Below are 27,931 nucleotides of genomic sequence, written 5' to 3'. Positions count from 1 at the left end.
TAAATTGTCGTGCGCATTTAGGGCGAAAGAAATTGACGCCCAAGTCCTTCATAATTAGTAAGGACTATCATTATTAAGTAAACAGTTGCATAACTATAGAACTATTTTTTTCGCGTCTATTGAATGGAATACCATCTTCTAAATTGTTTCTGTAGCGATGAATGTGCTTTTATGGTGCTGGAAGGCATTACTAATTATTAAGAACATGAGCGTCAATATACTTCACCTTAATGCGTACGGCAATTTATAAAGGAGTTCTGAAACAGACATATCCAGTAGTGAGTAACATTTTTGGATATCCCGTGTGGAAATGTCATCACGATTTTATAAACTTTTGTACACTTCGAGTCATAACAACTTAAAATTTTGAAAAGTAATGCGAAAATCCTTGCGGATCCGCCATATTCTACAGTGGTAAATATTCTCTAAAATGTATGGGAATGATTTATGCGTAAAATATACGACTAAAGGAGACAGCAATCTTCCAAAAATAAACTTCTTGAATGAAAAAAAGCAAGCTTTGTTGGGAATTACACCCGAATATTTCAAGAATCCTTGCCAAAGCAGGATATACGGGTGTATCCTTATTCAGGAGGGATTTACTTTTACTGAATATTACTGAAAGTACTTCGTTTTCAATATAGAGTAAATATGCATCGATATTCTACTACAATCTTTCTGTATTCCCAAGTTTTAAAGGGGGGTTCTATTCAAATGAGCCAATTTTTTTACTTCAATTTTTTACTTTATTTTGTTTTCCTTGCATAATTCTTATAAAAATTGGATTTGAATGCAAATGAATGACTATGTTTACTCCAAACACATGAAGCAAAATATAATAAAACTTAAAAATTTCATATCTTGTATAATTCGGAAAAAATGGAGGCTGAAAAAAATTTTGCAGGGGGGTTCTATTCAAGTGAGCGGTAGTGTATATCCAAATCTGAACCGATTTGAAAATTATTTGGTAAATTTATTTCTGCATCAAATTCCGTCACACAAAAAAAATTGGAGATTGTATCTGTAACAGTTCTAAAGATATTTGCATACAAAATCTAAATTTTTTGGAGGTACCTCCGGTTTTGATTTTATAACTCCAGATCAATGCGAAATTTCAAAAAATGATGTAGCCTATTTTCATTCCAGGCCATGTAGCAATGTACCCTAAAATTTACAGTAAGATCTGTTCAGCGGTTTTCGAGTCTATAAGGCACAAACAAACCAACAAACAAACCAACAAACAGACAAACAAATTTCAATTTTATATATGGGGGTTTCTGAGTGAAATCGGACACTTTTTCAAGATGAGGTTTTTGATTTCCTTTATTTTTTGCTATGGTGATAGCAAAAAAAATTGCACAGTGGGCTTGAATGATATTTTCGCGATTTAATATTTAAAATCAATTTTTAAAGATGTTCGACCCCTTCGATTTTCTTTAATTATTTTTGTATCAAACTTCGTTCAATTACAAAAATTTTTAGTCCTATGTGGTAATGGGATTCGGACGATTACTACGATGTTTAAGATAAATTCCTAAATAAAACAACAAAACCAATGTAAAAAATTTAATTTTGTATTGTTTTGGTAAAATAAGAAATGTTTCACACGGGTATAAAAGAAAAACAAGTAAGCAAAGGCTATAGTCGGACGGAGCCGACCATGTGATACCCTACACCACAACCTTGTCCCTACTGGGATGTTTGTGGAACAATTATATAAATTATACATTTCTAAAAAATAATCAAAAATTAGAAAATTCACATTGATTAGCTCCTGCTGCTACATCTTCAAATTGTCTTTGAATGTCAGGTTCCTTTTCAGAATGCACCTAAAATAAATATATATACAAGCAATTTGCTATGTCTCTGATATTTGATATTTGAGAAAATTGTGAGTTTATTGAAGATCTATCGTCCAAAAATTGAACACTTGTACCTCACATATGATTGATAATGCACGTAATTTTGTGTGCTTTTCAGGGTATTTCGAAAATAGTTCATTGTGAATATATATTGTGATATCAAAAATATATTTTATACCGGTAGAAATAAATAATAACTAGACAGCGAAATCCTATGCAAATGCATATACGGTTAGGAGGGTCCTAGAGAAAATCTGATTAGGCAGAAACTCGTTTTAATACAAAATAAAACGAATTAAGCCCAGTCTTCGCATAGGTCCACGTATTCATATAGCCCTCATAGAGCGGTACCTGCGGATTTCTAGTATATTGAAGGTTGTGGCCTCAATATCCCATCGAAATGACCGAAAGTTGGCATTCTGTCTACGTTGGAGGTATACAACTTTCCACCTAAAATTTGTCGGTATAGATCCACGTCTTCATATAGCCCCCATAGAACGGTACCTCCCGGTTTTCGATATTTTGAAGGTTGTGACCTTAATATCACGCCGAAATGGCTGAAAGTGGGTATTAAGTCTTCCTTGGGGGCAAAAAACTTTCCAACTAAAATTTGTCGGTTTAGGTTCAGGACATTAATCGGACCAAAAATAGGGGTTGCATAAAATTCCGCTGTCTACTAATAACGAATAGAAATTCAAATAATTTGCATGCAAACAAATTTATAAATCCCAAAATTATTCAGAATTATTCATGTTAAATTACACTCCAAAGAAAATAGTATACGTCAGATGCGCTAACGGTGATATACCCTCAGCCTCTAACCAAAAAAAAGAAACAAACACAAATACGTGGAATCTGTAGGTGTCGTAATATGGGGCTATACCGAATCAATTTTAGTAAGATAACTTCTGATTTTTAAAAAAAGTTTCAGAATTATTTTTCGGATTTCTAATTTTAGTTTGAGCCGGCAGGGGTTTTTGGAACTTTTGGACCATTATCGCAGGAAGTATGGACATACCCCGGAAAAATTAGAGCGTGAAAAAACCTTCTTCAAAATAAAAATCAAATAGATCCGATACGAGTCCTCAAACTGCACTTTTCCCAAATTTTGTGTGACTGGTTGAAATAATACGATGTGCAAAGTTTGGACCAGTCGGAAAATCCCCTTGAGAGTTATCTTGGGTTTCTTGCTGCCATCGTACCATCGTGAAAGGGCCGGAAGAACGATCTTCTGAAAAAATTCAAAACTATTCGAGAGGACTCGTAAATTTCACTTTTCCGAATTTTATGTGGGAGGCACCCGAAGGTGTGGACCGATACAAAACATTACGAAGTATAAAATTTGGTTTGAAACGGTAGATCTGTTCGAAAGTTATCGTGAGCACCAGCTAGCTAGACAGTACGAAAGACAGATAAACGGACAGGTCCAAATCGACTCTAACGAATTTCGTCCAAACATACTTGATGTCCAAAACCATTATTTCGATGAGATATAACTTTGGTTGTATTTTGTACGTATCCCCTTTATCCTAAATCCTAGAATAGAATAGGTGGCGAGCCGATCCCATGCTGCAATATTTGTATAAAAATCCAATTGGACAACTGAACTGAAAATTTCTCTGTCATGATAGAGACAATCCCATGTAGCATGGGAGGAAATTGTGGTTCTCTATACAAAACCCATTATATATTACGCAGTAGGCCCGTTATGTAGCAGACCCATTATTACAATTTTCATTAGGGGAAAGGTCAGTAGTTATTTTTCCACATGTAGGCTACTTTGTCGGTATATGCCCTCCGAAATTAAAATATGGACCAAAAATAATATTTGGATATTTTTCATACAAAAGTAATGGTCTATGTCACCCGCTAAATAATATCAGATCATCATCAAAAATGTTATGCATCTTCTTCGACCTAAACTCTTACCTCGTGCTAAATTTCGTGACTATTGAGCTATAAATGCTACCTCTAGCGTGTTTATGATTACAATACAAACAAAAAACTGGATATGTTTGGCTGCAACTCTGTTATCTGATCACATACATCAACATAATTGACATCAATGGAAAGGCCAAGGGATCGTCTTTTAAGTATAACTCACGGGGGATGAATATGTCTTTCAGGAACAAAGATATAAGCTGTATATTAAAAATTTTCACAATTTTCACACAAAAGTTGTGGTCCATTTAACCCTCTAAATATTATGTGATCGCCATCTCAAATTGCAAGCTTCTTCTTTGTCATATACTCTTACCTTATTTAAAATTTCAAGGCGATCTGACTATTGTTGCGACCTACAGAGCATCTACAAAATCGGATAACAATTATGTTTTTGGTCCATTTCACCTGCTAAATATTTCAATATCTTCACCAATTAAAATAGCGATCTATTCTGATGTGAAACCGACCTCCATACCAAATTTCGTGACGATTGGTCCATAATTGCGGCCTGGAGTTTGATTACAATTTATAATGGACAGACGGACACACGGACGGACGGACGGACGGACACACATCTCAAAGTCGCTTTATCTCGCCGAGATATGAAGATTGGTATACCACATTGGGGGTCTCCGACAAATATTTCGCGGTGTTACATGAATTTTTCCCAAAACATATAAACCTTTATACGGGCAAAATGTCCTCATCGAAATAATGGTTTTAGCCCCTAAGTATGTTTGGACAAAATCCGTTTCAGACAATTTGGTGTCGATTTAGCAATGCCCGTCCGTCTGGCTGGCTGGAGTGCACGATAACTCTAGAACGGATTAACCGATTTGGTCCACAATTTAGCTTTTGTAATATTTTTTCGCAAAAATTATGCTCACGATAACTCTCGAAGAGACTAAACGATTTGGTTCATATTTTGCACATCGTAATATTTCTACCAGACATAGATAAAGTTCTAATTGGACTATTTCGGTTCACTCTTTCGGGTACCTCCCATTAACATTTCCGAAAAGTGCAGTTTAAGACCTCGTCTCCAATCCTTTTGATTTTTGTTGTAACAACTTGTGTTCGTTGCCCCCATTACGAAGGTGCAAGTTTTTACAGGGGCAAGTCCATACTCCCTGAGAAAATGGCTGTTAAAACTCGCTATGGTACCATGTGTTGTGGATGGAGCGCGCGGTAACTCACGATTCGATCCACAAATTGGCGATCGTAATATTTTGCTCAAAGTGAAATCAAGTTTTAAGATGTGCCTTATCGGTCCTCTCCTTTAGGTACCTCCCCCACAAAATTTCAAAACTTTTTCCTAAAATTGTGCGCACGATAACTCTCGAAGGCAGTAACCGATTTGGTCCATACGTTGGACATCGTAATATTTCTACGAGATATAGATCAGGTTAGAATATGGACTATATATGTCAACTCCTTCGGATACCTCTCACACCCAATTTCATAAAAGTGCAGGTTAGGACCTCATCTCTAATCGTTTTGATTTGTCTTGCAGCAGGTTGCACTCAAGGCAAGTTTATTGAGTGGCAAGTCCATACTTCTTGAGAAAATGACCCGAAAACTGTAAAAACTGCTACGGCCAGCATGAGTAGTGGCTGGTGCGCAACACAACTACCGTACCGAATACTGCGTTGGTCCACACGTTGCATATCTTAATATTTCTTCGAATATTAGATGAAATTCGAAGATGGTGCTTATAGATCCACTCTCTCGGCACCTCGCTTACAAACGGTCGAAAATATTCGCTAAAATGGTAAGCGATTTGGTCCAAACTTTGGATCTAGAATTATTTTGTACAAACTTAGTTAATGTTCAAAAATGGGCCCTGTTTACAGCGATATGATGTTTTTCGTAGGCAAGTCCATGTCTCCTGATATAATGGTCCTATCGAGAGGAATGACTCCCAAAATAAGACACTCTTCCAAGATGGACTATGTCGGTCCATACCTTAAGTATATCCAGAGCAAAAGTTTTGAGATTTTATCCTAATCCATATCTTTGTCGGCAAGTGCATACGCCAAAAATTCTGAAGGCCCCTAAATACATACGTTTTTTTGGGAAAAATGTGTTTCAATGCACACAGGTATACCTTTGTCGGCAAAGTCGACTAATACTTTTTATCCTGTTTTATTATTGGTTGTTATTTCGCGAAAAAATTAATTTAGTAAATATTTATACATCTATGAATAGATATAGAAAGCTGTTAAAAATGTATGCATAAATTTTCTCATAAAAAATAAGACATTTGAAAGCAAAATTTTTGCTTAACCTCTACAAAAAAATCGTAGTTGCGCTAGCAACAAATTTTAATTTTGTTCAAATTTAATTGCAAAAGAAATTTGGAAATTTGTTATATTTTTAGAACACTTGATTCAACATCAATTGCTTTCAATTTTAACACACTTAATATTTGTTGTTTTATTTTGCTCTCACGCGAACTTTTGATTTGTAGGTGACCACACTACACACTGTGTACGAACATTAAGGATTGTTTAAACGTTTACATGTGTACCACCAACTGTTTTTTATTTTGCTACCAAAAAACACGCGTGCCGACGGTGAGCGTTGAACACACAAACCGAGGATTTGTGTGGTCGGACACACACGCTTTGTTCCATCCTACTCATTACTTGGTAAGGAGTGAAATGAGTAGTTTTGCCTTGATATTTTACTATGATTATTTTAATGGGTTACATAATGACAAACGGATCCGAATTTTTGATGCGAGAGTGTTAGTGTATAAAACCCCCTGACGAGAAGGCTTCTTTGTCACACAACCCTATGGGGTAGCCTATTTGCATTGCTTCTAATAAATGGAAACTAAAATATTAAAAATTTTAGTAACAAAATTGTCAACAACAAAAAATATTTTTCATCTAAAGATTTAGTTATACCAACATAAAAGTCATTAAATTATATTTTGCTTTAATATTTCATCTATTTTTTTCTCTCTTTGCAGTTGGTCGTCTGGGATCACAAGAAAACTTACATTTCTTTATTTTTGTCTGACATCAGTATTATTTTACCTTTATTGGTGTAATTGAACGAGATTTCCATCTCAATTGAATCAAAAATTTAGCACGTCATCACCATTATCAACAACAACAAGAACAACCACAATGCTGACCACACATCATTTACCACATCTGCATCATCGCGGCAGTACGGCAGTTGAATTGGATAAAATCACAAATTTAAATACGGTAAGTGAATATTAAATTATGTTATTGATGACAAAATCAATGTTCAGTCAAGTCTTTGTTGGCTCGTCCCGGTCAGATAGATGAAAATCATGGGGAAAGTTTTTTTTGTCTTGGAAACAAGATTTTTTCAATATGAAAAAAATCAATCATGGTCACGTAATAAATCGTTAACGTGACAGGAGAACTTTTACTTAGACAAATGAATAAAAAAACATTGGAATGACAAAGACATTTTGAGTTAGCTGTTTTTTTTATCAATGATCTTTTCAATATTTCCTCTTTAATTCAATTTCATAATACAAATTTTCTTAAATTTTGATGAAAAAGCAAACATATTTCATGTACTTCTGGATGAATTTAAGACTTCTTCCAACTTGGGTGTTTGTATGAAATTTTATTTATATTATTGGGATTTCTTGTTTCGTTGTCATGGTCATTGTTTTCGCTTTATTGATATCCTATTACTTAGAAAAACGCATTAATTTTAATTTTGTTCTGTAATCCAACAGATAAAACAGAAACAGAGCAAACGCCCTTGATTTTTAACCGATGTTTTATTTTTTTCAGTTTACTTTTTATTTAATTCATTGATGAAAGCCATTCGAAAACAAAAGTAAACAAAATGACCCTTAAAGAACATCAGCTTGTTCTCAATTACAATTTTTATTATTTAACATTTTAAATGTGGACACGTAAAACCCGCCGACATTTTTATACTCTTCCCAATGAAGGTAATATAAACAGAATAATGTCAAATTAAGCAATTCTGTTTATTTGGAGGAACGCAATGCAATAAATTGTTTGCGACTTATGACTCATCTTAAATCCTTAAAATTAAGATGAAATCGCTTTTGCAAACAGAAATATAGGTTAGGGGAATATAAATTCAAAAGGAATCAATAAAGCGGTATGGCAACCCACGACTTTTTGGCATTCTGGTTAGAGTTAGCAAACTGTTTATATTTTGTCTGTCGTATAAATTGCCGTGGCTATCCTATGTTACTATTGAAGTGCAAACCATTTGCGATAGAATCCCGTTAATTCGTAATACAGGGGTCCAAAAAAATTTTACGAATTATCGGAATTACGATTTAACGGCACACATGGTTCAGAATCGTTCTTTCCTGATCAAAACTCGGTAACTTTTAAACGGATAGAGATATTTTCATATTTTTTTTTTTTTGTTCGAAAGATAATTTTTTTTCAATTTAAATTTTTTTACTGAGTCTTTTCGAAAAATATTAAGAAGTTCACAATTGCATAAAAAATAATAACTTAAAACTATTACGTGTTGTTTTAATTACAATATGTGAATGTAAAATAATCATTGCAGCAACTAGCTTATTTTATAAACTGGGGAAACATGTTAAATAGAAACTGTAATGGTATACCGAGCTTGCTCCCGGCTCTTTCATATTCGAAAGATAAGATATTCAGCTTTCCGATGCTTAAAAACATTCGAATTCGGTCTAACAGTTGCGGAGGAATTTAAGGTCAAATTTCAAAATTTGACTTTTTTCATATTTTGCATCAAAATATGAGTATTTTTGAGTTTTTCATATGTTTTCTAACTATTTAAAAAAGGTCAAACACCAATAAGCAAAACATAAAAATTAAAACAAGTAAAAAAGCATTAAGTTCGGCCGGGCCGAACTTTTCATACCCTCCACCATAAAATATTCATTCCTGTCCTCAACTTTAAGTGAGTACGTTAAAATGTCAGATAATGTACATAAAATGCTTCATTCGGGAGGCCCTTTTTTATGGTGCCTATATCTAACTGTTGACAATTTTTGGTGGGCAAGAAATTGGGAGGTACTGTTATATAGGGGTTATAATAAAACATGGGCCTATGTTGACAGTTTTTGATGGGAGCCTTTAATGTCAAATAACTCCTAATTCGGTTAAAAAATTTAGCTAGAATCCTCAAAATATCGAAAATCGGTACATAACGTGGGAACTTCAAATGTCATTAACAGCTAGTTCGGAGGTATCTGGGCTATACGAAAATATGAACTTAAATGAACAATTTTTGTTGACTTTTAAATTTCAAATTACAGAAAGTTCGTCCAAAAAATAAAGCTAAGGTACGGAAAATCGGGAGGTTTGTTTTGGGGCTATACAAAAACATGGACCTACGTTCGGTTAAACATTTTAAGTAAAATCCTTAAAGTACCGAAAATAGGGAAGTATCGTTATATTGGGGCTATGTTGAAAATTGTTGATGCAGATGTGTGGTGACCACTACAACCTTCAAATGTCAAATTACAGTTAGTTATGTTAAAAATTGTAGCTAAAATTGCCAAATTACTCAAAATTGGGAGGTACCGTTACATGGGAGCTATATCCGAACATGGACCTATGTTGACAATTTTTATGGAGAGGTTTTGTGACCACTAAGAACTTCAAATGTCAAATTACTGCTTGTTCGGTTTAATATTGTAGCTAAAATCATCAAATTACTGAAAATCGGGAGGTACCGTTATATAAGGGCTTTCTTGACAATTTTTGGTGGAGAGGCGTGGCGACCACTAAGAATTTCAAATGTCAAATGTTCGGTTAAAACTTGTTGGTAAAATTCTCAAAATACCTGAAATCGGGCGGTAACGTTATATGGGGGCTATTCCAAAACATGGACCTATGTCCACTAGTTATATAAGTTTATTGACACTTAAGAACCCTAAATGTCAATTGATAGCTAAATCGGTCTGAACATGTAGATAAAAACGTCAAAATGCCGTAAATCGGGGGTACCGTTATATGGGGGCTATACCAAAACTTGGACCTAGGTCCACAACATTTGTTATATAAGTTTAGTTACACTTAAGAACCCTAAATGTCAAATTATAGCTATATCGGTCTGAAAATGTAGCTAAAAACGTCAAAATACCGTAAATCGGGGGGTACCGTTATATGGGGGCTATACCAAAACGTGGACCTATGTCCACAAGTTTTGTCACATAAGTTTATTGACATTTAAGAACTTCAAATGTCAAATTATAGTTAAATCTTTCTGAAAATGTAGCTAAACCCATCAAAATACCGTAAATCGGGGGTACCGTTATATGGGGGCTATACCAAAACGTGGACCTATGTCCACAACTTTTGTTATATAAGTTTATTGATACTTAAGAACCCTAAATTTCAAATTATAGCTAAATCGGTCTAAAAATGTATCTAAAAACGTCAAAATACCGCAAATCGGGGGGTACCGTTATATGGGGGCTATACCAAAACGTGGACCTATGTCCACACGTTTTGTTATATATGTTTGTTGACACTTAAGAACCCTAAATGTCAAATTATAGCCAAATCGGTCTGAAAATGTAGCTAAAAACGTCAAAATACCGTAAATCGGGGGGTACCGTTATATGGGGGCTATACCAAAACGTGGACCTATGTCCACAAGTTTTGTCACATAAGTTTATTGACATTTAAGAACTTCAAATGTCAAATTATAGCTAAATCTTTCTGAAAATGTAGCTAAACCCGTCAAAATACCGTAAATCGGGGGTACCGTTATATGGGGGCTATACCAAAACGTGGACCTATGTCCACAACTTTTGTTATATATGTTTATTGATACTTAAGAACCCTAAATTTCAAATTATAGCTAAATCGGTCTAAAAATGTAGCTAAAAACGTCAAAATACCGCAAATCGGGGGGTACCGTTATATGGGGGCTATACCAAAACGTGGACCTATGTCCACACGTTTTGTTATATATGTTTGTTGACACTTAAGAACCCTAAATGTCAAATTATAGCCAAATCGGTCTGAAAATGTAGCTAAAAACGTCAAAATACCGTAAATCGGGGGGTACCGTTATATGGAGGCTATACCAAAACGTGGACCTATGTCCACAACTTCTAATTTATAAGTTTATTAACACTTAAGAACCCTAAATGTCAAATTATAGCTACATCGGTCTGATAATGTAGCTAAAAACGTCAAAATACCGTATATCGGGGGGTACCGTTATATGGGGGCTATACCAAAACGTGGACCTATGTCCACAACTTTTGATATATAAGTTTATTGATACTTAAGAACCCTAAATTTCAAATTATAGCTAAATCGGTCTAAAAATGTAGCTAAAAACGTCAAAATACCGCAAATCGGGGGGTACCGTTATATGGGGGCTATACCAAAACGTGGACCTATGTCCACAAGTTTTGTTATATATGTTTGTTGACACTTAAGAACCCTAAATGTCAAATTATAGCCAAATCGGTCTGAAAATGTAGCTAAAAACGTCAAAATACCGTAAATCGGGGGGTACCGTTATATGGGGGCTATACCAAAACGTGGACCGATATAGCCCATCATCGAACTTGACCTGCCTGCAAACAAAAGACGCGTTTTCCCAAAATTTCAGCGTCCTATCTCTATTTTTGTGGATGCTAGAGTGATTACCACAGACGGACGGACGGACGGACGGACGGACGGACGGACGGACGGACGGACGGACGGACGTGCTCAGATCGACTTAGAATTTTACCCTGATCAAGAATATATATACTTTATAGGGTCGCAAATGAGTATTTCAATGCGTTACAAACGGAAAAACAAACTTAATATACCCTCCATACTATGGTGGAGGGTATAAAAAATGTTTTAAAAAATTTTGTTTCGAATTCGCTTTGAAACTATGATTTTTTTAGTGAAAAACCGAACTCTTTAGGTATCGAGTATTCCCATGTAAATGAGAACGATACTCAGTTTTCGGCACGATTCAACTAACACTTATCGAGTTCTATAAGTTGAAAAAGATCAACACAGTTAACTGTAACTGAGTTGTTGGAATTTATTTAAAATTCCCCTTGTGCGTGCCTTCGCTGCTTTTTGTTTGTTAAAAAAGAGTTTCAAAAAATTTAAATCATTTCCAAAATTGAAAAAATACTCGTTGGGTTTTGATGAAACTCATATAACTCTTATAAAAACTCATATATTAAAGAATGTCCATTTGTGTAAAAAATTAAAATTTATATGGGAAACGGTATGGAAAAAAAACACACGTTGTTACTCAGGTAATTTCAAATAAATTTACAAAAGTGCTAAACTGACGGAACGGGACGGACACAAAAGTATATATGGGCAGAAAGAAGACACTCTCGGGCTTCATTCTGTGAAAACGGATGGAACAGTGTTCCAAGCTGTTCCCTAAAGGTTCTAGTCCACTAAATTTGGAATTTCACTAAAATTTAATACCTGGGGAAAATAAAATAGCTCACGTAGTCTAAGCGCTACGATAATTTATTGAAATGTTTCTTAAAGGCTATAATCCTACATACCTTTAAAAAAACAATGAATAAAATATATGTATATAGTTTTAGAGAAATAGCTATTTCTTTCTCCATAAATTTTGCGAAATATACGTATTTTTCACACTTGCGAAAAAGGTCGTTTTTCGGAGTAGGCCAAGCTCACAACTTCTAATATTTTGACCTATTTTTTTGGTTTCCTTAGTTTCAATATGACGTGACGACAAAAGATTGGGGATTTAGCCAGAAAAATCGATTCCGATAGTACAAGCTAAGGAAACCAAAAATTAGGTCAAAATATTAGAGGGTATGGGGGCTCCTACACGCAGAAAAAATTATGTTAGAAATAGGTTTGGATCCAAACAAATATATGTTTGGGACCGGTTGCAAACAAATATATGTTTGGATCCAAACATAATATGTTTGGGACCGGTTGCAAACAAATATATGTTTGCACCATTTTGTAACATATCTCAATTTGATATGTTTGGGTAAAACATATATATATATATATAACATATATATAAAACAACGAGAGTAATAACAGTGCTCTCGCGGCTGTGGAATGCTGTTTTATAATGAAGAGTTGTGTGTATTGTATAATAGAAGACGAAGCGAAGAAGGGGGATTTGGTGGCATGTATGCGTCAAACTCGTGTGTTTCTTGTTTTGTTGTTGTTAACCAACTTAGCAGGAGAAGAATAAAAGAAGAAATGATATGAAGTTTTTTTTCTTTCTTCAGTTTTTTAGATGCCTTTGTAGAGTCAAGACGGTAAAGTGAGTGAATAAATCAGTGTTTTGTGTTTTCTTAAAGAAATTGTGATTTTTAGTAAATTAAATGCCCAATACAGTTTATAATTGAATCGGAAAGTTGAATGGAATTATTTTATTGGGCAAGGAAGAAATCGCATATAATATTGGTAATTACATACATACAGTGGCGGCCATATAATTAAGAACGACATCGTATTAAAAAGTATTTGACTTGCTACGTTCAAAATATTTGAATATTTATATGGAACAAAATTTGTAAATAAAGTACAGGGTAAGCACTTTCAAATAAAGCCAAAACATGTTTTACTTCTCCCTAGTTTATACGAAAGAAATCACGATTTATTAAAATAGTCATAAATCGACCTGGCCACATAATTAAGAACGATATAAGTAAAGGTTACTTTAAGGTAATTTTCATACACAATATGTGAATATATCGTTATGTATTTTAGAAATCGGTTACTTTGATTAATTTTTAGTATCAAATGTCCTACAATGGTACATATTATTGATAATTAGGGCATACCTACGGTTTTCCAAAATTTGCCCATAATTTGATGAATTTATTTTATTTTTGGGATCTAAAGCCACAGTTTTGGCTTCCTCTCATTCCCTCGATGACGCTCTAAACGATACAATGTGATTGTCGTTCCATAGTCTGCGCTTATTTACCCTTAAATTGGTTTTTACCCCACTTCTTTGAGTCCTTTACGAGGGAGTTGTCTGGGAAATAGTGTCGTATGAGCCATTTCCACCTTATAAATCGGTGGGACTGTTGTCTGCAGGTAGTAGACAGGAAGTAAAAACATAATTTCGTTTTGTACAAAAAATTGGCCTAACGGTACACCGAACAAAAATGAAAGGTTTAATAATTTGAAAGCCTTCATTGCACAATGTCTTTGTGGGTGTCGTAGGCATAGTTATGTAAGACGTTTTAATCAATGAAGCTCATATTAATATCAAAACCAGTCAAATCAATAATTTTTATGGATGAAAATACAATTTTTGTACAAACTAATGTCTGATGTACATACACAAAATTATTGTGGAAATCTAGCATTCAAAACATTATGTTAATAAATGTTATATTCGGTGTGGAATTCTTCCAATTTTTGAATAGACGTTATATTATTTTTTTATTTCCTGTCTACTATCTGCAGACAAAAATCCTACCGCTTTATAAGGTGGAAATGGCTCTTACGAAACTATTTCCCAGACAATTCCCTCGTAAAGGACTCAAACAAGTGGGATAAAAGCCAATTTAGGGGTAAATAAGCACCGATTATGGAACGACAATCACAGGGTATCGTTCAGAGCGTCGTCGAGGAATGAGAGGAAGCCAAAAATAAAATAAATTCGTCAAATTATGGGCAAATTTTGGAAAACCTTAGGTATGCTCTAATTATCAAACTTAGACTCAATAATATGTACCATTGAAGGACATTTGATACTAAAAATGAAACAAAGTAACCTATTTCTAAAATGAATAACGATATATTCACATATTGTGTATAAAAATTACATTAAAGTACCCTTTACTTATATCGTTCTTAATTATGTGGCCAGGTCAATTTATGACTATTTTAATAAATCGTGATTTCTTTCGTATAAACTAGGGAGAAGTAAAACATGTTTTGGCTTTATTTGAAAGTGCTTACCCTGTACTTTATTTACAAATTTTGTTCCATATAAATATTCAAATATTTGGAACGTAGCAAGTCAAATACTTTTTAATACGATGTCGTTCTTAATTATATGGCCGCCACTGTACTTATGTATATTTGAATTATGGCATATCCATATTTATTTATTACATTACATAATCATTTGATTCTAGATGCCGATTCCCCGCTGATGATTTCAACTATGAGGACAATTTGTTTTATTTCACAACTAAGAAGAAGCGTTCAACTACGTTTCTATATATTTTTCCTTATTAAAAGTGTGACTATTTACAAATTATTTCAATCAGTTTTTCTTTTATTAAAGTGTGTTATGTATTTCTTTGGAATATTGTATGTACCGATGTGTTTGTTGTTATTTTGCCTTTCAATAAACAACCTCAACATTTGTGTGTATACTATAGAGATAGCCAGTGAGTTCTTACTGAGAGCAAGTGAGCACACATTTCAAAGTATTTTACATTCAATTTTACGCTCTCTTGCTCTCAGTAAACGCCCACTGGTGCATGTGTTTGATTTTTTTTTTTGCCTTTTGGGTTTGTATTTGTTTGCACCCATTTGCCAATTTTTTTGCGTGTATAGACCACAAATTTTCCCAATTTTGCATAATACGTCTTTTTGCAAATTTTTGGAGAAAGAAATATATTTTTCGGAAACTATAACAGATATTGTGATCATTGTTTTTGGTTAGGTAGGTAGGATCGTTTTAATAAATTACCGTTACGTTTGCACGATGTGAGCTATTTTATTTTTTTCAGGTACTAAAATTTAGTGAAATTCTAAATTTAGGGAAATTTTATCGTTTTTGATGCATCGTAAAGCTTACTGTATTATCTGTGGAACAAAAAATAAAAAAATATGGAAATTTCTTTCCTTATTTAAAAGTTACACAGTGTTGACAAAAAAAAAAAAAAACTCACGGTGCTCTTGAAACAATTTTAAATGGAAGGTGCTTACACCTCGGAAGTTTTTGCGGATTCTGAAACTACAATGTTCATAGATGAGAACAATCAAAAAACAAAAAAAAATCGCCGGAGCGCTTTTTAAATAAATCGCGATTTAAGTTGACATTTTTAGGGGTTGTTTAGGTTTTCGCGATTTTGCTTAGAAACCGCATTTCCTATCAAAATGCGACTAAAACAAATATTGTAGCTATGAAAATTCTCTACAAGATCGACCTTTATGGTATTTTCGTAGCTTTTACCATTTTTGAGATATAGAAGTTCAACTTGGGATAATGCACTGACTGTATCGCCCCCTTATAAAACAATGTCATGTAGGGTGCGCCTTAACTAACTTTTGATGAAAACCGCTTACACAGGGAAAGTTTTTGTGAATTCTGAATCAGCAGTGTTCATAGATGAGAAAAATCCAAAAACAAGAAAAAATCGCTGTAGGGATTTTTAAATATATCGCGGTCAAAATTCACATTTTTGGGTGTTTTTTAGGTTTTTACGATTTTGCTTGAAAACCGCAAGTCCAATCGAAATGGAGCTAAAGAAAATGTTGTAGCTGTCAAAATTCTCTAGAGGATTGACTTTCTCATTTGTTCCCAGCATGTACCATTTTTGAGATAAGCTCAGTTTATATTTTTAGTTTTTTTTTTGTTAGGGTTTCGCGAATTTGCTTGAATACGGTAAGTCGTATCGACATGTGACCTGAGAAAATCTTAAAGCTGTGAAAATTCTCTACAAGACTGGCTTAAGTAACTTATCCTTAGTTGTAACATTTTTTTAGATATATAAGTTTAAGTTGGGAATTTGCTGTCATGACATTGTTTTATAAGGGGGCGATACAGAATAGAATTGAATTTGAATTGTCCCAATTTGAACTTCTATATCTAAAAAACGGTAAAAACTACGAAAATACCATGAAGGTCAATCTTTTAGAGAATTTTCATATCTACAACATTTGTTTTAGTCGCATTTTGATAGGAAATGTGGTTTCTAAGCAAAATCGCGAAAACCTAAACAACCCCTAAAAATGTCAACTTAAATCGCGATTTATTTAAAAAGCGCTCCGGCGATTTTTTTTTTGTTTTTTGATTGTTCTCATCTATAAACATTGTAGTTTCAGAATCCGCAAAAATTTCCGAGGTGTAAGCACCTTCCATTTAAAATTGTTTCAAGAGCACCGTGAACTTGTACAAAACTTGACTTGTGGATAAGAGAATGAAAAAAGTATTTGTAGAAATAATACCCTACATCACAAAATGGAAAGGATATTATAAGTTTGTTTTTCCGAAAATTCATGTGACACCGCGAAATATTCTCGGCCAGATAAAGCGATTTTGAGATTTTAATCAAACTACAGGCCACAATTATGGACCAATCATCACGAGGACCAGAATAGACTCCTAAAGTTATTGGTGATGATCGCAAAATATTTAATGGGTGAAATGGACTTAAAACAAAAAATTTACCCGATTTGGCAGCAGCTCTGTAGGTCGCAATTAAAGTCCGATCGGCGGAAAATTTTGAGTAATTTTGTTTATGACAAAGAAGGAGGTTGCAATTTAACATGGTGTCAGGTAGTATTTAGCCGGCTAAATGGACCAGTTTTTACATGTTTTTAGCGAATTTATGATCAGAAGCAATTCAAGAAATTGCGAAATATTGATAATAAATATATTAAATATTTCTATAACTGACCTTGTGCTAGAATTAATTAAACATTTAATAACAACAAATAGGTCGAAATTATCAAAAATGTACTTTAAACAACAGTACTTACCTGACGTAAATCTAGAAAGTGATTTGTTGCTATAATTATCGCATAATTCACTTGAATGTGTTTTTGATTTGCAATAAACCTTAATAAACCACAGCCTTATGAACAGCGAGAAGTTCTTCTTAATATTATCCCCATTTACTTTTATAAGATATGTGTATATATTGTGTTTTATTTGTAATGAAAGAAGATAAAATAAATAAAATATACTTTTCTATATTCACCCATCGAACAACAAAAACACACACACTTGCACCAGCCGAGAGCAATCCAAAGATGTGAAATATAGCCTCACGCAACATTAACTATGCATTGACAATAATGACGATTAAAGCAACACCCCAGTGGCAATAGCCTTTGCATTCCCGATGGAAACGTTGGTACTTTTTATTTTGTGCACCCCACAGGCTTTACCACATATCCAACCTTCATATCAATATTTGTAGGAAAATGTATTAGGTTTCCATGATATAGTAGTCAATATATCATTTCAACAACGTTTAGTAACTAGTCAGCCAACCAACCAGTCAGTTAGCTATCCAGCACCATCTGAGTGCTCTGATAATAAACTGCTCTTATTTTTTATTAAAGTATATTAAAGAATATAAAAGCTTAGGAAATTTTATTTAATCTCATATTTTGTTAGCCATGTCGCCACAACAATATAATAACATGTAGGGAAATTGGCCAGGTGTTGTTTAGAGAAGTCAGTCTGATTGATGGCAACTAAGCGAGGATTTGTTTGTTACATTCTTGAAAACATTAATTGCCTGTTTCACTAAGTCGATTCGAATACAAATTCGTTCGAACTACTACCAAGCATAAGTTTTTTAAAAATATTTCTACAATAACAGGATTTTGTTAGTAATTCGAACGAATTTGAATTCGAATCGTCTTAGAGAAACAGGACATAACTTTTGCTTACAGGCAAAATTTATGTTATAATAAAAGTTCAGTTATTTGTATTATATTTTAAAAGTTCTACTTGTTGTTTATAAGTATAGAACTGAACTGATTTTGACAATTCGCACCAATTCGGAATGGTCTCATGGAAGAAAAGGATAAAACCTAAAAAATCTGCCAAAAATTTGCAAAAATATTTTTTAAGACAATAATTTTTTCACACATTTCTATCGAAGCACCAACTGTGAGGGTCCATTGTACGCCTCTGTTTTTAATTTTTTCAAAAGTTGAATAGAAATTTTGTTGAATATTCACAAACAAATAGATTTTCATTAATTTTCAAGCGTATTTTTAGGAATTTAACAGCGAAACAATTGTTAAAAGGAGAGAGTTTAGTTTAGAATTAGTAAACATTAGGTTTCGGTCAGATTCCGATTGAAAGGGGAAGATGATAACGCCGAAACTGGTTTCCATAGTTTTGAGGAAAACAGTACAAAATCCACACAATTAGTGGGTTATTTGAAAAATCAAGAACTCGGAGGTATTTTCATTGGAAGTGAGGTTGTGACATATATGTATACTATTAAACAGTAAGTTAAAACATCTTCAAAAGATCAACCTGCGATTTATGTCGAATAAATTTGAGCAGTACCAGATATATATTGATGCTGTCTAGCTCCTCTCATGATACTAAAAAAGTTATGTCCCCACTGAGAAAGTTTATGATCAATCAGTTTAGTTTCCGCAGAGCTGGAAGGCAATTACAAATTGCTACGGGGCCGACCATGTGATACCCTACACAACAACTTCTAGGAGCAACCACTTTGCACGCTGAATGTCCGGGTATGATTCCCACGCCTGGCCACATCAAATTTTCAACGGTGGCATAATACCCCTTGGTAATGCTGCTGATATTGCCTGAGTATTTCAGCCATGAAAAACTTCTCTACAAGTGGAAACTTAGGACATGCCTGTCGGATTCGGCGATAAAAATACGTCACATATTAATGACATAATATGAATCCATTGGTATAAGATAAGCCTCCCTTGTCCCTACTGGGATATTTGTGGAACAATTATATAAATTATACATTTCTAAACAGTATGTAAAAATTGGAAAATTCACATTGATTGTGGGTTTATTGAAGATCTATCTGTAATGCACGCAGTTTTGTGATTTTCAGGCCATTTCGAAAATAATTCATTGTAGTTATATACATATTTTATACCGATAGAAATAACTATTAATGAAGAGAAATTCAAATAATTTGCATGCAAACAAATTTATAAATACCAAAATTATTCATATTCAATCACACGCCAAGTAAGTTAGTATAAGTCAGCTCCGCTAACGGTGATATACCCTCAGCATCTTACCAAAAAAGTAAAAAACACAATAATTATGCCGAATATTTTATAGGTATCAGAATGTAAGGCTATACCAAATCAATTGTAGTAAGCTAACTTCTGATTTCTGAAAAATTTTGAGAATTATTTTTTTTCGAAATTTTGGACCATTATCTCAGGAAAAATTTTAGCGTTGCAATAGGTACAGTGTAAAGAACCTTCTTCAAATAAATTCAAATAGATCCGAGACTGGTCCTCAAACTGCACTTTTCCCAAATTTTGTGTAGGAGGTACTCGAAGGACGGAAACGATATAGTCCATATTCCAACCTGATACATTACTGGATGAAATAATAGGATGTTCAAAGTTTGGACCAATCAGAAAATCCTCTTGAGAGTTATCTTGCGGATTTGACATTTTAGTTAGTTTTTTTGTTTGTTTTCAGGGAGGTATGGACTTGCCATTGCAATTGTACCATCGTAAAGAGGGCCGCAAGGACAATCTGCTGAAAAATCAAAACGATTCGATAGGACTCTTAAATTTCACTTTTCCAAACTTTGTGTAGGAGGTACTCGAAGGTGTGGACCGATATAGTCTTACCCGATCTATATGTGGAAGGAATAATAATATATTGAAAGTTTGGTCCAAATCGATTTCGCGCTTCGAGAGTTATCGTTCACACAATTTTTCAGAAAACTTTTGAACTTTTGTGGGGGAGATGCCCGAAGGATTGAACCGATATAGCCCATATTCGAAATTAAACTAAGTTTGGGCAAAAAATTACGAAGTGCAAAATTTGGTTCGAATCGGTAAATCCGTTCGGGAGTTATCGTGCGCACCAACCAGCTAGACAGTAAGAGAGACAGATCAACGGACAGGGCTAATTCGACTTCAAACTGTTTGAAACGAATTTCGTCCAAACATACTTGGGGTCTAAAACCATTTTTTCAATGGGCACATCTTTGGTCGTATTTTGTATTAACCTAGGTGCTGCAATATTTGTATAAAAGTTCAAATGGACAACTGAACTGAAAATTTCTCGGTCATGATTGAAACAATTTGTAGTATGGGAGGAAATGGTGGTTCTCTACACAAAACCCATTATATATTAGGCAGTAGGCCCGTTATCTAGCAGACACATTATTGTAACTGTGTCACCGATTATTTTTATTTACATCGCAAAATGTGTTATTTGCTTAAAATATATATCTTAGTCCCGATTAACAGTTTCCTAATTATACCCTACACAACACTGTGGTAAGGGGTATTATGTGTTAGTGCATTTGTTTGTAACATCCATAAGGAAAAGAGATAGACCCATAATTCCTTCTAGGGATATGCATAGAATCACTTTCTGAGTCGATTTATGCATGTCATCCGTCCGTCCGTTCACAACGTACAGGTCGAATTTGTTGTCGATTTGGCTGAAAATTGGGCCAGATCATATTTTAGCCGTCGGAAGAACGCTATTGCTTTTCGTAAAAATCGGTTCAGATTTGGATATAGCTCCCATATATATTTTCGTCTGATTTGAGGTATTTGATGCACCAAACACGCTATATCTGTCCAATTTTGATGAATTTTGGAATTTATGACGGAATGATGTGCGTATGTTTCAAAGATCGTCCTAAACAGTTCCGAACAAAGAAATATTTGCAATTAAGGTGATAGCAATAATGACATAGGTTTGAACCAAAGCCATCAATTTCAGTACCTAACATACTGCGGGACGAAGTTCGCCGGGTCCACTAGTTAAAAATATATTGAAATATTGAAACTATATTTTAACATGTAAATAGGTAGGTATATTTATATAAAAGGGGAAGAATTTTTATAATAAATAATTTTAATTATTGAAGCTGTATTTATTAAAATGACAAAAATTCGGTTGGAAAATATGACCCTTACTTATGCATTTGGATGACCCGACGCAGAATATTTGTCCAATAAGCCGAACTATCAATATAATTTCACCCCCTCCGATCCTTTATTTTGTTTTTCAATTTTGGATACCAAGTCTTTGATATCAACGGTCATTTGCTTTTTCCATCGGAGTAATGGTCATCCCGTTTTGAATATACCGGAAACCTTATGTTTGACGAAAAGTTGGTTTTTTTCTAAACTGTTTAGGTAGTTCAAAGGAGCATCTTTGTTTTACCCTCCACAAGATTGTGGTCTTAATATCCAACGGAAATGGCAAATATTAGGTATTTCGACTTCGGTGAGGGTATAAAACTTTCCAACTGAAATTTGTCGGTATAGGTCCACGTCTTAATATAGCCCCAAAAGAACGATTCTTTCCGATTTTCGGTAGCTTGAAGGTTTTAGCGTCATTATCAAAGCAAAAGTGCAAACATTTGGTATTTAACCTTCGATGGAGTTATAGAACATTCCAAAAGAGCATTGTTGGTATAGGTCCACGATTTGAAATAACCCAGAGAAGTTATGTTTCAATATTCGTTACATTGAAGGTTTTCACTTCATTATCAAACAGAAATGGTTTAAATTTTCCTATTTAGTACTCGGTGGGGGTATACAACTTTGCTCTAAAAATTTTTTGGTACAGCTCAAAGTTCTAGCCACATAGTTTTAGCCACATTTATTAACCGAAATTACTTAAATTTGGAATTTTTAGCAGAGTAAAAATAAAACACGTCTATTCAGTTGAAGGGTTTGAATGTAAAAGATTTTGAAGATTTTAGGCACATTTTCAACCGAATTGATTGTTAATTGGAATTTTGTGTTCCCAGAAGATGGAAATCCTAGGCGTAAACACTGTTAATATACATTCAGGTTGTGTAGTTCAGGCCCCATGAACCGGTAATGTCCAATTTTATGTATTTTCTTTTGTCACATTTCGATAGAACTTGCGGTTTCCAAACAAAATCGTAAACCTAAAAACCCCTAAAAATGTCGACTTGAATCTCGATTTTTTTTAAAAAGCTCTCCGGCGATTTTTTTTTGTTTTTTTTATTTTTCTCATCTATGAGCAAGAATTGTAGTTTCAGAATCCGCAAAAACTTCCCAGGTGTAAGCACCTTCCATTTAATGTTGCTTCAAGAGCACCGTGGCTTTTGTTACCTACGCAGTACACTTTATTCGTTTTTATAAGCGATAGGGGAGGGAGTTTTATATTGTGTATGAGTTCACGTCAGTAAAACCTTGACTGGCTTAAGCGCGTCTCAGGAACTAGAAGGATGTCAACATGAAACAAAAAAGGTACCCTCACCTAGAGAAGCAGGTTTTGCTCACACAAGTAACAGTAACAACGCCTTTTACGATGACGACTTTTGGCTTTAACGAACCAGATACTGATTGGTACATGGAACGTTAGAACTCTCTCGGAACTATCCAGACTAGAACAAGTATGCAGGGAGATAAAAAATTACAAATTGGATATTTTTGGTCTGAGTGAGACCATACTGGTACAAAGTGGGAGCATCCCACTCTCTAATATAAATTCCTTTATTCTGGCAATATATCAAACCGAATTCATGGAGTAGGGCAAGCTAGTGATTGTTTGATCGATTACCGTGCAATTTCATACCGTATTATCACAGCGAGATTCAATTCTCGTTTTCAGAAGATTTCCATAATTCAATGCTGACAACTATTCTGCAAAGGACATCTTAATCTAATTTTGGCGACACATTAGTGTGTTTATTAAAAGCTTATGGAAAATTGTCTAAAAAGTGTCAAGTTTCCCCACGAAAAAATCATTTCATGACCACAAAAACTACCTGTAAAAATTTCGAAAGGATGGTCGAACATTTCTATTTTTAACGTTGCTGTGGGTGTGCAAGAAATAAAACGAAATTTCAAAATAACATTGTTAGCAAGGGTCTACCTTCGAACTTCTAATCTATGCTTGTAAAAATATAGGCTAACAAAGTTTGAGTAAAATTGATTATTCATTACAGACGGATAACGGTAATAGTATACATAATGTTTAGAATGTAATTACAAGTCGATTAAAAATGCAGAATAGTAGATCAAAGAATTTATCACTTGTAGCTTTTCTGAAACTGGAATAGGTATTTCCTATAAGAGTCTTTCATATGTGAATTTTGCAAATTGATCATTATTTATATTATTTAAATTTATACTAGCCATTACCTTTCTTACCATTGTCGCTAGTGTAATGGCTATCCATTTGAGGCATGTGGTTCAGATTGCTCTTCTTTTGAAACTTATTAATTATACAAATACTCTGTTCAAAATTAAATTTCGTAACAATTTTTATTGAAAATTCCCTGACAAATAAACAAATTAGTAAATGAAATAGAATAAAATATTACCACGAAGTAAATTTGATGTTAAATCATGAAGAGCACACCCAAGAACTGATTCATAATTTTGTGACTTTCAAAATTATTCATTTCATTAAATAATGCCTAAAATATCAATTCTTCCCTTTGCAGCGTTATAATGTGTGTAAGACTTCCTTACTTGTACGAATGTTTGTGGATTACAGATACAAGCTTACATGTGAAATGCGGACACGAAATTTAGATGAGTTTATATTGTTTGGTGGTCGTTGTTAACTTTTCTCGGCTGTTTATAATTTATGAGGCAATTTTTCATTTGTGCGTTTGCTCTTTACGCTTTACGCTATTCCGAACAAAAACCAAATGTGCCATTCTACAATGACAGCAGAAGCAGTAGGATGGTAAATTACAAAGGGATGTGCTATCAACTTTCTCTTTCACTTTTCCCATATTAGCTGAAAGTATGTGTATTGTTGATATGAATTTATGTGCGTATGTGAGCACTTTGTTATTTTCCTGTAGGAAATGTCCATTGTGAATTTACCCGATGATTACACATGCAAGTAACTTGCAGACAGTTGTGTATACATATTATAGTCCAGGGGTGCTCAGAATAGTTAGTGTATTAGTAGGGGTAAGCCACTCTCCCCATTGCTAAGCAATGGCAAATCAGAAATAAAGAGAGAATACGTGTGGTTTGTTTTTACGCTACCGTAAGGAAGCGAGCACCAATGTTATAGTCGAAACTTCAATTTATCGAACTAACACACTTGATAGTTGGTGTTGTAGTCAACATGTGTGAGTGTATTGGTACATTTCGAACTGTCACTTTCATTTGTAAACAGCGGGTTATATTGACTTACTGGGGGCCACCGTGGTGCAATGGTTAGCACGTCCGCCTTGCACTCAGAAGGTCTGCGGTTCGAATCCCAGGCCAAGCAACATCAAATTTTCAACGGTGGCAATACTCCCCCTCAGTAATGCTGGCGACATTTCCTGAGTATTTAAGCCTTGAAAAACTTCTCTACAAGTGGTGTCGTAAGACACGCCGTTCGGACTCGGCAATAAAAAGTAGGTCCCATATCATTGAGCTAATATGAATCGGCGTGCACTCATTGATATGAGAGAAGTCTCCCTTGTCCCATCTGGGATGTTTGTGGAACAATTATTATATATTGACTTACTACTGACCTTTTCAGTTGTACTGTACAAGCAAATTGTACACAACTCATGTTATATTCTATATACATTTTGTATGTATGTCAGTATTAAGGCTGAAGTTGCTGGGGACCATGTGTTGAAATTGGAGTTAGTAAGTCAGTGTAATCATTGGATGTATTTCGTCAATAGAGACATTGGATGTAGTGAGTCATTATATAGTTCATGAAGGGAGGATATGGAGACATTGTTATAAGATTTGTGTAGGCTAATTAAAATTTTTTTTGGTAGATTTATAAACTAGATGCATAAAAGTACATTAAGTAATTCAGTGAATTTCGTTAATCCAAACATACTATAAATAATGAGCTTAGTTCCAACACCACATTTTTGTTTAAATTGTAAATGTTATTAAAGAAAGTAAAAGTAAATACTGTTGACAAAATGTTGACAACATGCTGATAAAGTCACCACAATAGTAGATAAAGTGGTGACATGTCGACACTTGACCCCAGACTTACTACAGGGTTGTTTTGCGTTACCTGTATGTATGTATAAGGGAGCAGTGCATTGTTTATTAGAATTGGAATTTTTTGTTCACTTTACAACTTGTATTAGTCTTTTTATCAAAGGCTTTAAGGATTTTTTTATGATTCACACACATGCTTACTTTTATATTTTGAATAATGCGTGGTTTGAATTTACAGGACACACTTATTGGACTATACCATGGGAATCGATCATAAAAATCTTAATGGTGATTAACTTATCCAATGGTGTTGCGGTTACATTAAATGTACAGGAAAAACAAAACAAGAAACCAAAACCATTTTATTGCAGATGCTCTGAAGAAAACGTTAAGAAAGAAATGATTTCCATCGGCCTAACAATAATATAATAATTGTCCCACAAACATCCAAAGGACAAGGGAGACTTCTCTCATATCAAACAGCCCATACGGGACAAGAAGACTTCTCTCATATCAATAAGTGCACCCCTATTCATATTAGCGCAATGGTATGGGACCTACTGTTTAACACCGACTCCGAACGGCTAGAGAACTAGCTGTTGTTTGTGTTATTCAGGCAAACTATCTCTGGCCGAGCTTTTTCAGTATACAAATCCTACCTGAACAAGTAAGAACGGCGTTAGGTTCGGCCGGGCCTATATTCTCCACCAAAATTGAATAATTAGTTTCCTTTCGTTTATGAAGAAGACTAAAAATTTCAACATTTTCACAATACCAAAATTCAGTAGGTACCGTTCTATGGAGGCTATATATGAACTTCGATCTATACCGACAAATTTCTGTCGGAAAGTTTTTAGACTCAAAGTAGACTAAACACCAAACTTCCGATATTTCTGTAAGATAAGGTGGCTAAAACCTTCAAAATATCGAAAATCAAGAAGTTCGGTTCTATGGGGGATATAGGAAGACGTGGACCTATACTGATAATTCTCTTCTGGAATATTTTATAAACCCATGGAAGACTAAATAAAAAATTTCAGTCATTAATGTGGGATATTGACGTCACATCCCTATACCGACGAACTTCAGTCGGAAATATTTTTACTTCCAACGTAGAGTAAATACCAAATTTCAGCCATTTTGGTGGCTGATTTCCGATACTTTGAAGGAGGCTGTTGCTACAAACCTTCAAAATACCGAAAATCGGCATGTCCGTTTTATAAGGACAATATGGTGGCGTTGACCTGTACCTAAAAAAATCTGGTGGAAAGTTTTGTACCCTCAAAGACGACGAAATACCAAATTTCAGCCATTTTGGTGGAATATTTAGGCCACAACCTTCAAAATATCGAAGATTGGGGTGTACCGTGACCTATACCGACAAATTTAGAGGCAAAAGTTGAATACCCCCAACGAAGACTTAATACCAAATTTCGGCCATTTCGATGGATTATTGTGGTCACAACCGCAAAATACCGGAAATCCGTAGGTACCGTTCTATGGGGCCACAAACTTCAAAATACCGAAAATCGGGGGGTACCGTCCTATGCGGCTATATGGAGGCGTGGACCTTTACCGACAAGATTCTGGGGGAAAGTTTTATATCCCCAACGAAGACTAAATACCAAATTGTAGCCATTTTGGAGAAATATTTAGGCCACAACCCGCAAAGTACCGAAAATCGGGAGGTATTGTCGTTGAGGGGCGTGGACCTATACCGACAAATTTTATATGGAAAGTTTTGTACCCCAAATGAGTACAAAGTTTCAACAATTTCGGTGGAATATTGATGCCACAATACCGCAATACCAAATTTTAGCCATTTCGGTGGATTATTGTGGCCGCAAACTTCAAAATACGGAAAATCGGGAGGTACCGTTCTATGGGGGCTATATGAAGGCGTGGACCCATACCGACAAAATTCTGGGAGACTTTTGTACCCCCAACGAAGACTAAATACCAATTTTAAGCCATTTCGGTTTGATAATGAAGCTAAAACCTTCAAAATACGGAAAATCGGGAGGTACCGTTCTATGTGGGCTATATCGAAACGTGGACCGATATAGCCCATTTGCAATACCAAATATTCTAGGAGTAGTATGCACTTGTGTACCAAATTACAAAGCTCTATCTTAAAAATTGCGGGCTGTATCTTGATTTCAACAGACGTACGGACGGACGGACAGACGGGCATGGTTATATCGACTTAGAATTTTACCCTGATCAAGAATATACAGCCGATGAATATTTCGATGTGTTACAAACGGAATGACCAATTTATTAATATCCTCCATATTATAGTGGAGGGTA

The 27,931-nt window shown here is 34.5% G+C and overlaps 1 protein-coding gene across 1 annotated transcript in view; it reads left to right on the top strand.

Annotated features, from left to right (window-relative positions):
• The window catches only part of dcma (decima), a 316,154-nt gene that overhangs the window by 13,830 nt on the left and 274,393 nt on the right, over positions 1-27,931 (top strand). The window contains exon 2 of the mRNA XM_073966099.1: positions 6,784-7,027. Within this exon, the coding sequence (XP_073822200.1) occupies positions 6,944-7,027 (84 nt within the window). The 5' untranslated portion in view covers positions 6,784-6,943. The remainder of the gene's footprint in view (positions 1-6,783; positions 7,028-27,931) is intronic.

Source organism: Musca autumnalis, unplaced genomic scaffold (genome assembly GCF_047663935.1).
Source record: "Musca autumnalis isolate F117 unplaced genomic scaffold, ASM4766393v1 scaffold_2, whole genome shotgun sequence".
NCBI classification, from domain to species: Eukaryota; Metazoa; Arthropoda; class Insecta; order Diptera; family Muscidae; genus Musca; species Musca autumnalis.
The sequence above is the reverse complement of the archived record's forward strand: the minus strand, read 5'-3'. Positions and strand labels throughout refer to the sequence as shown.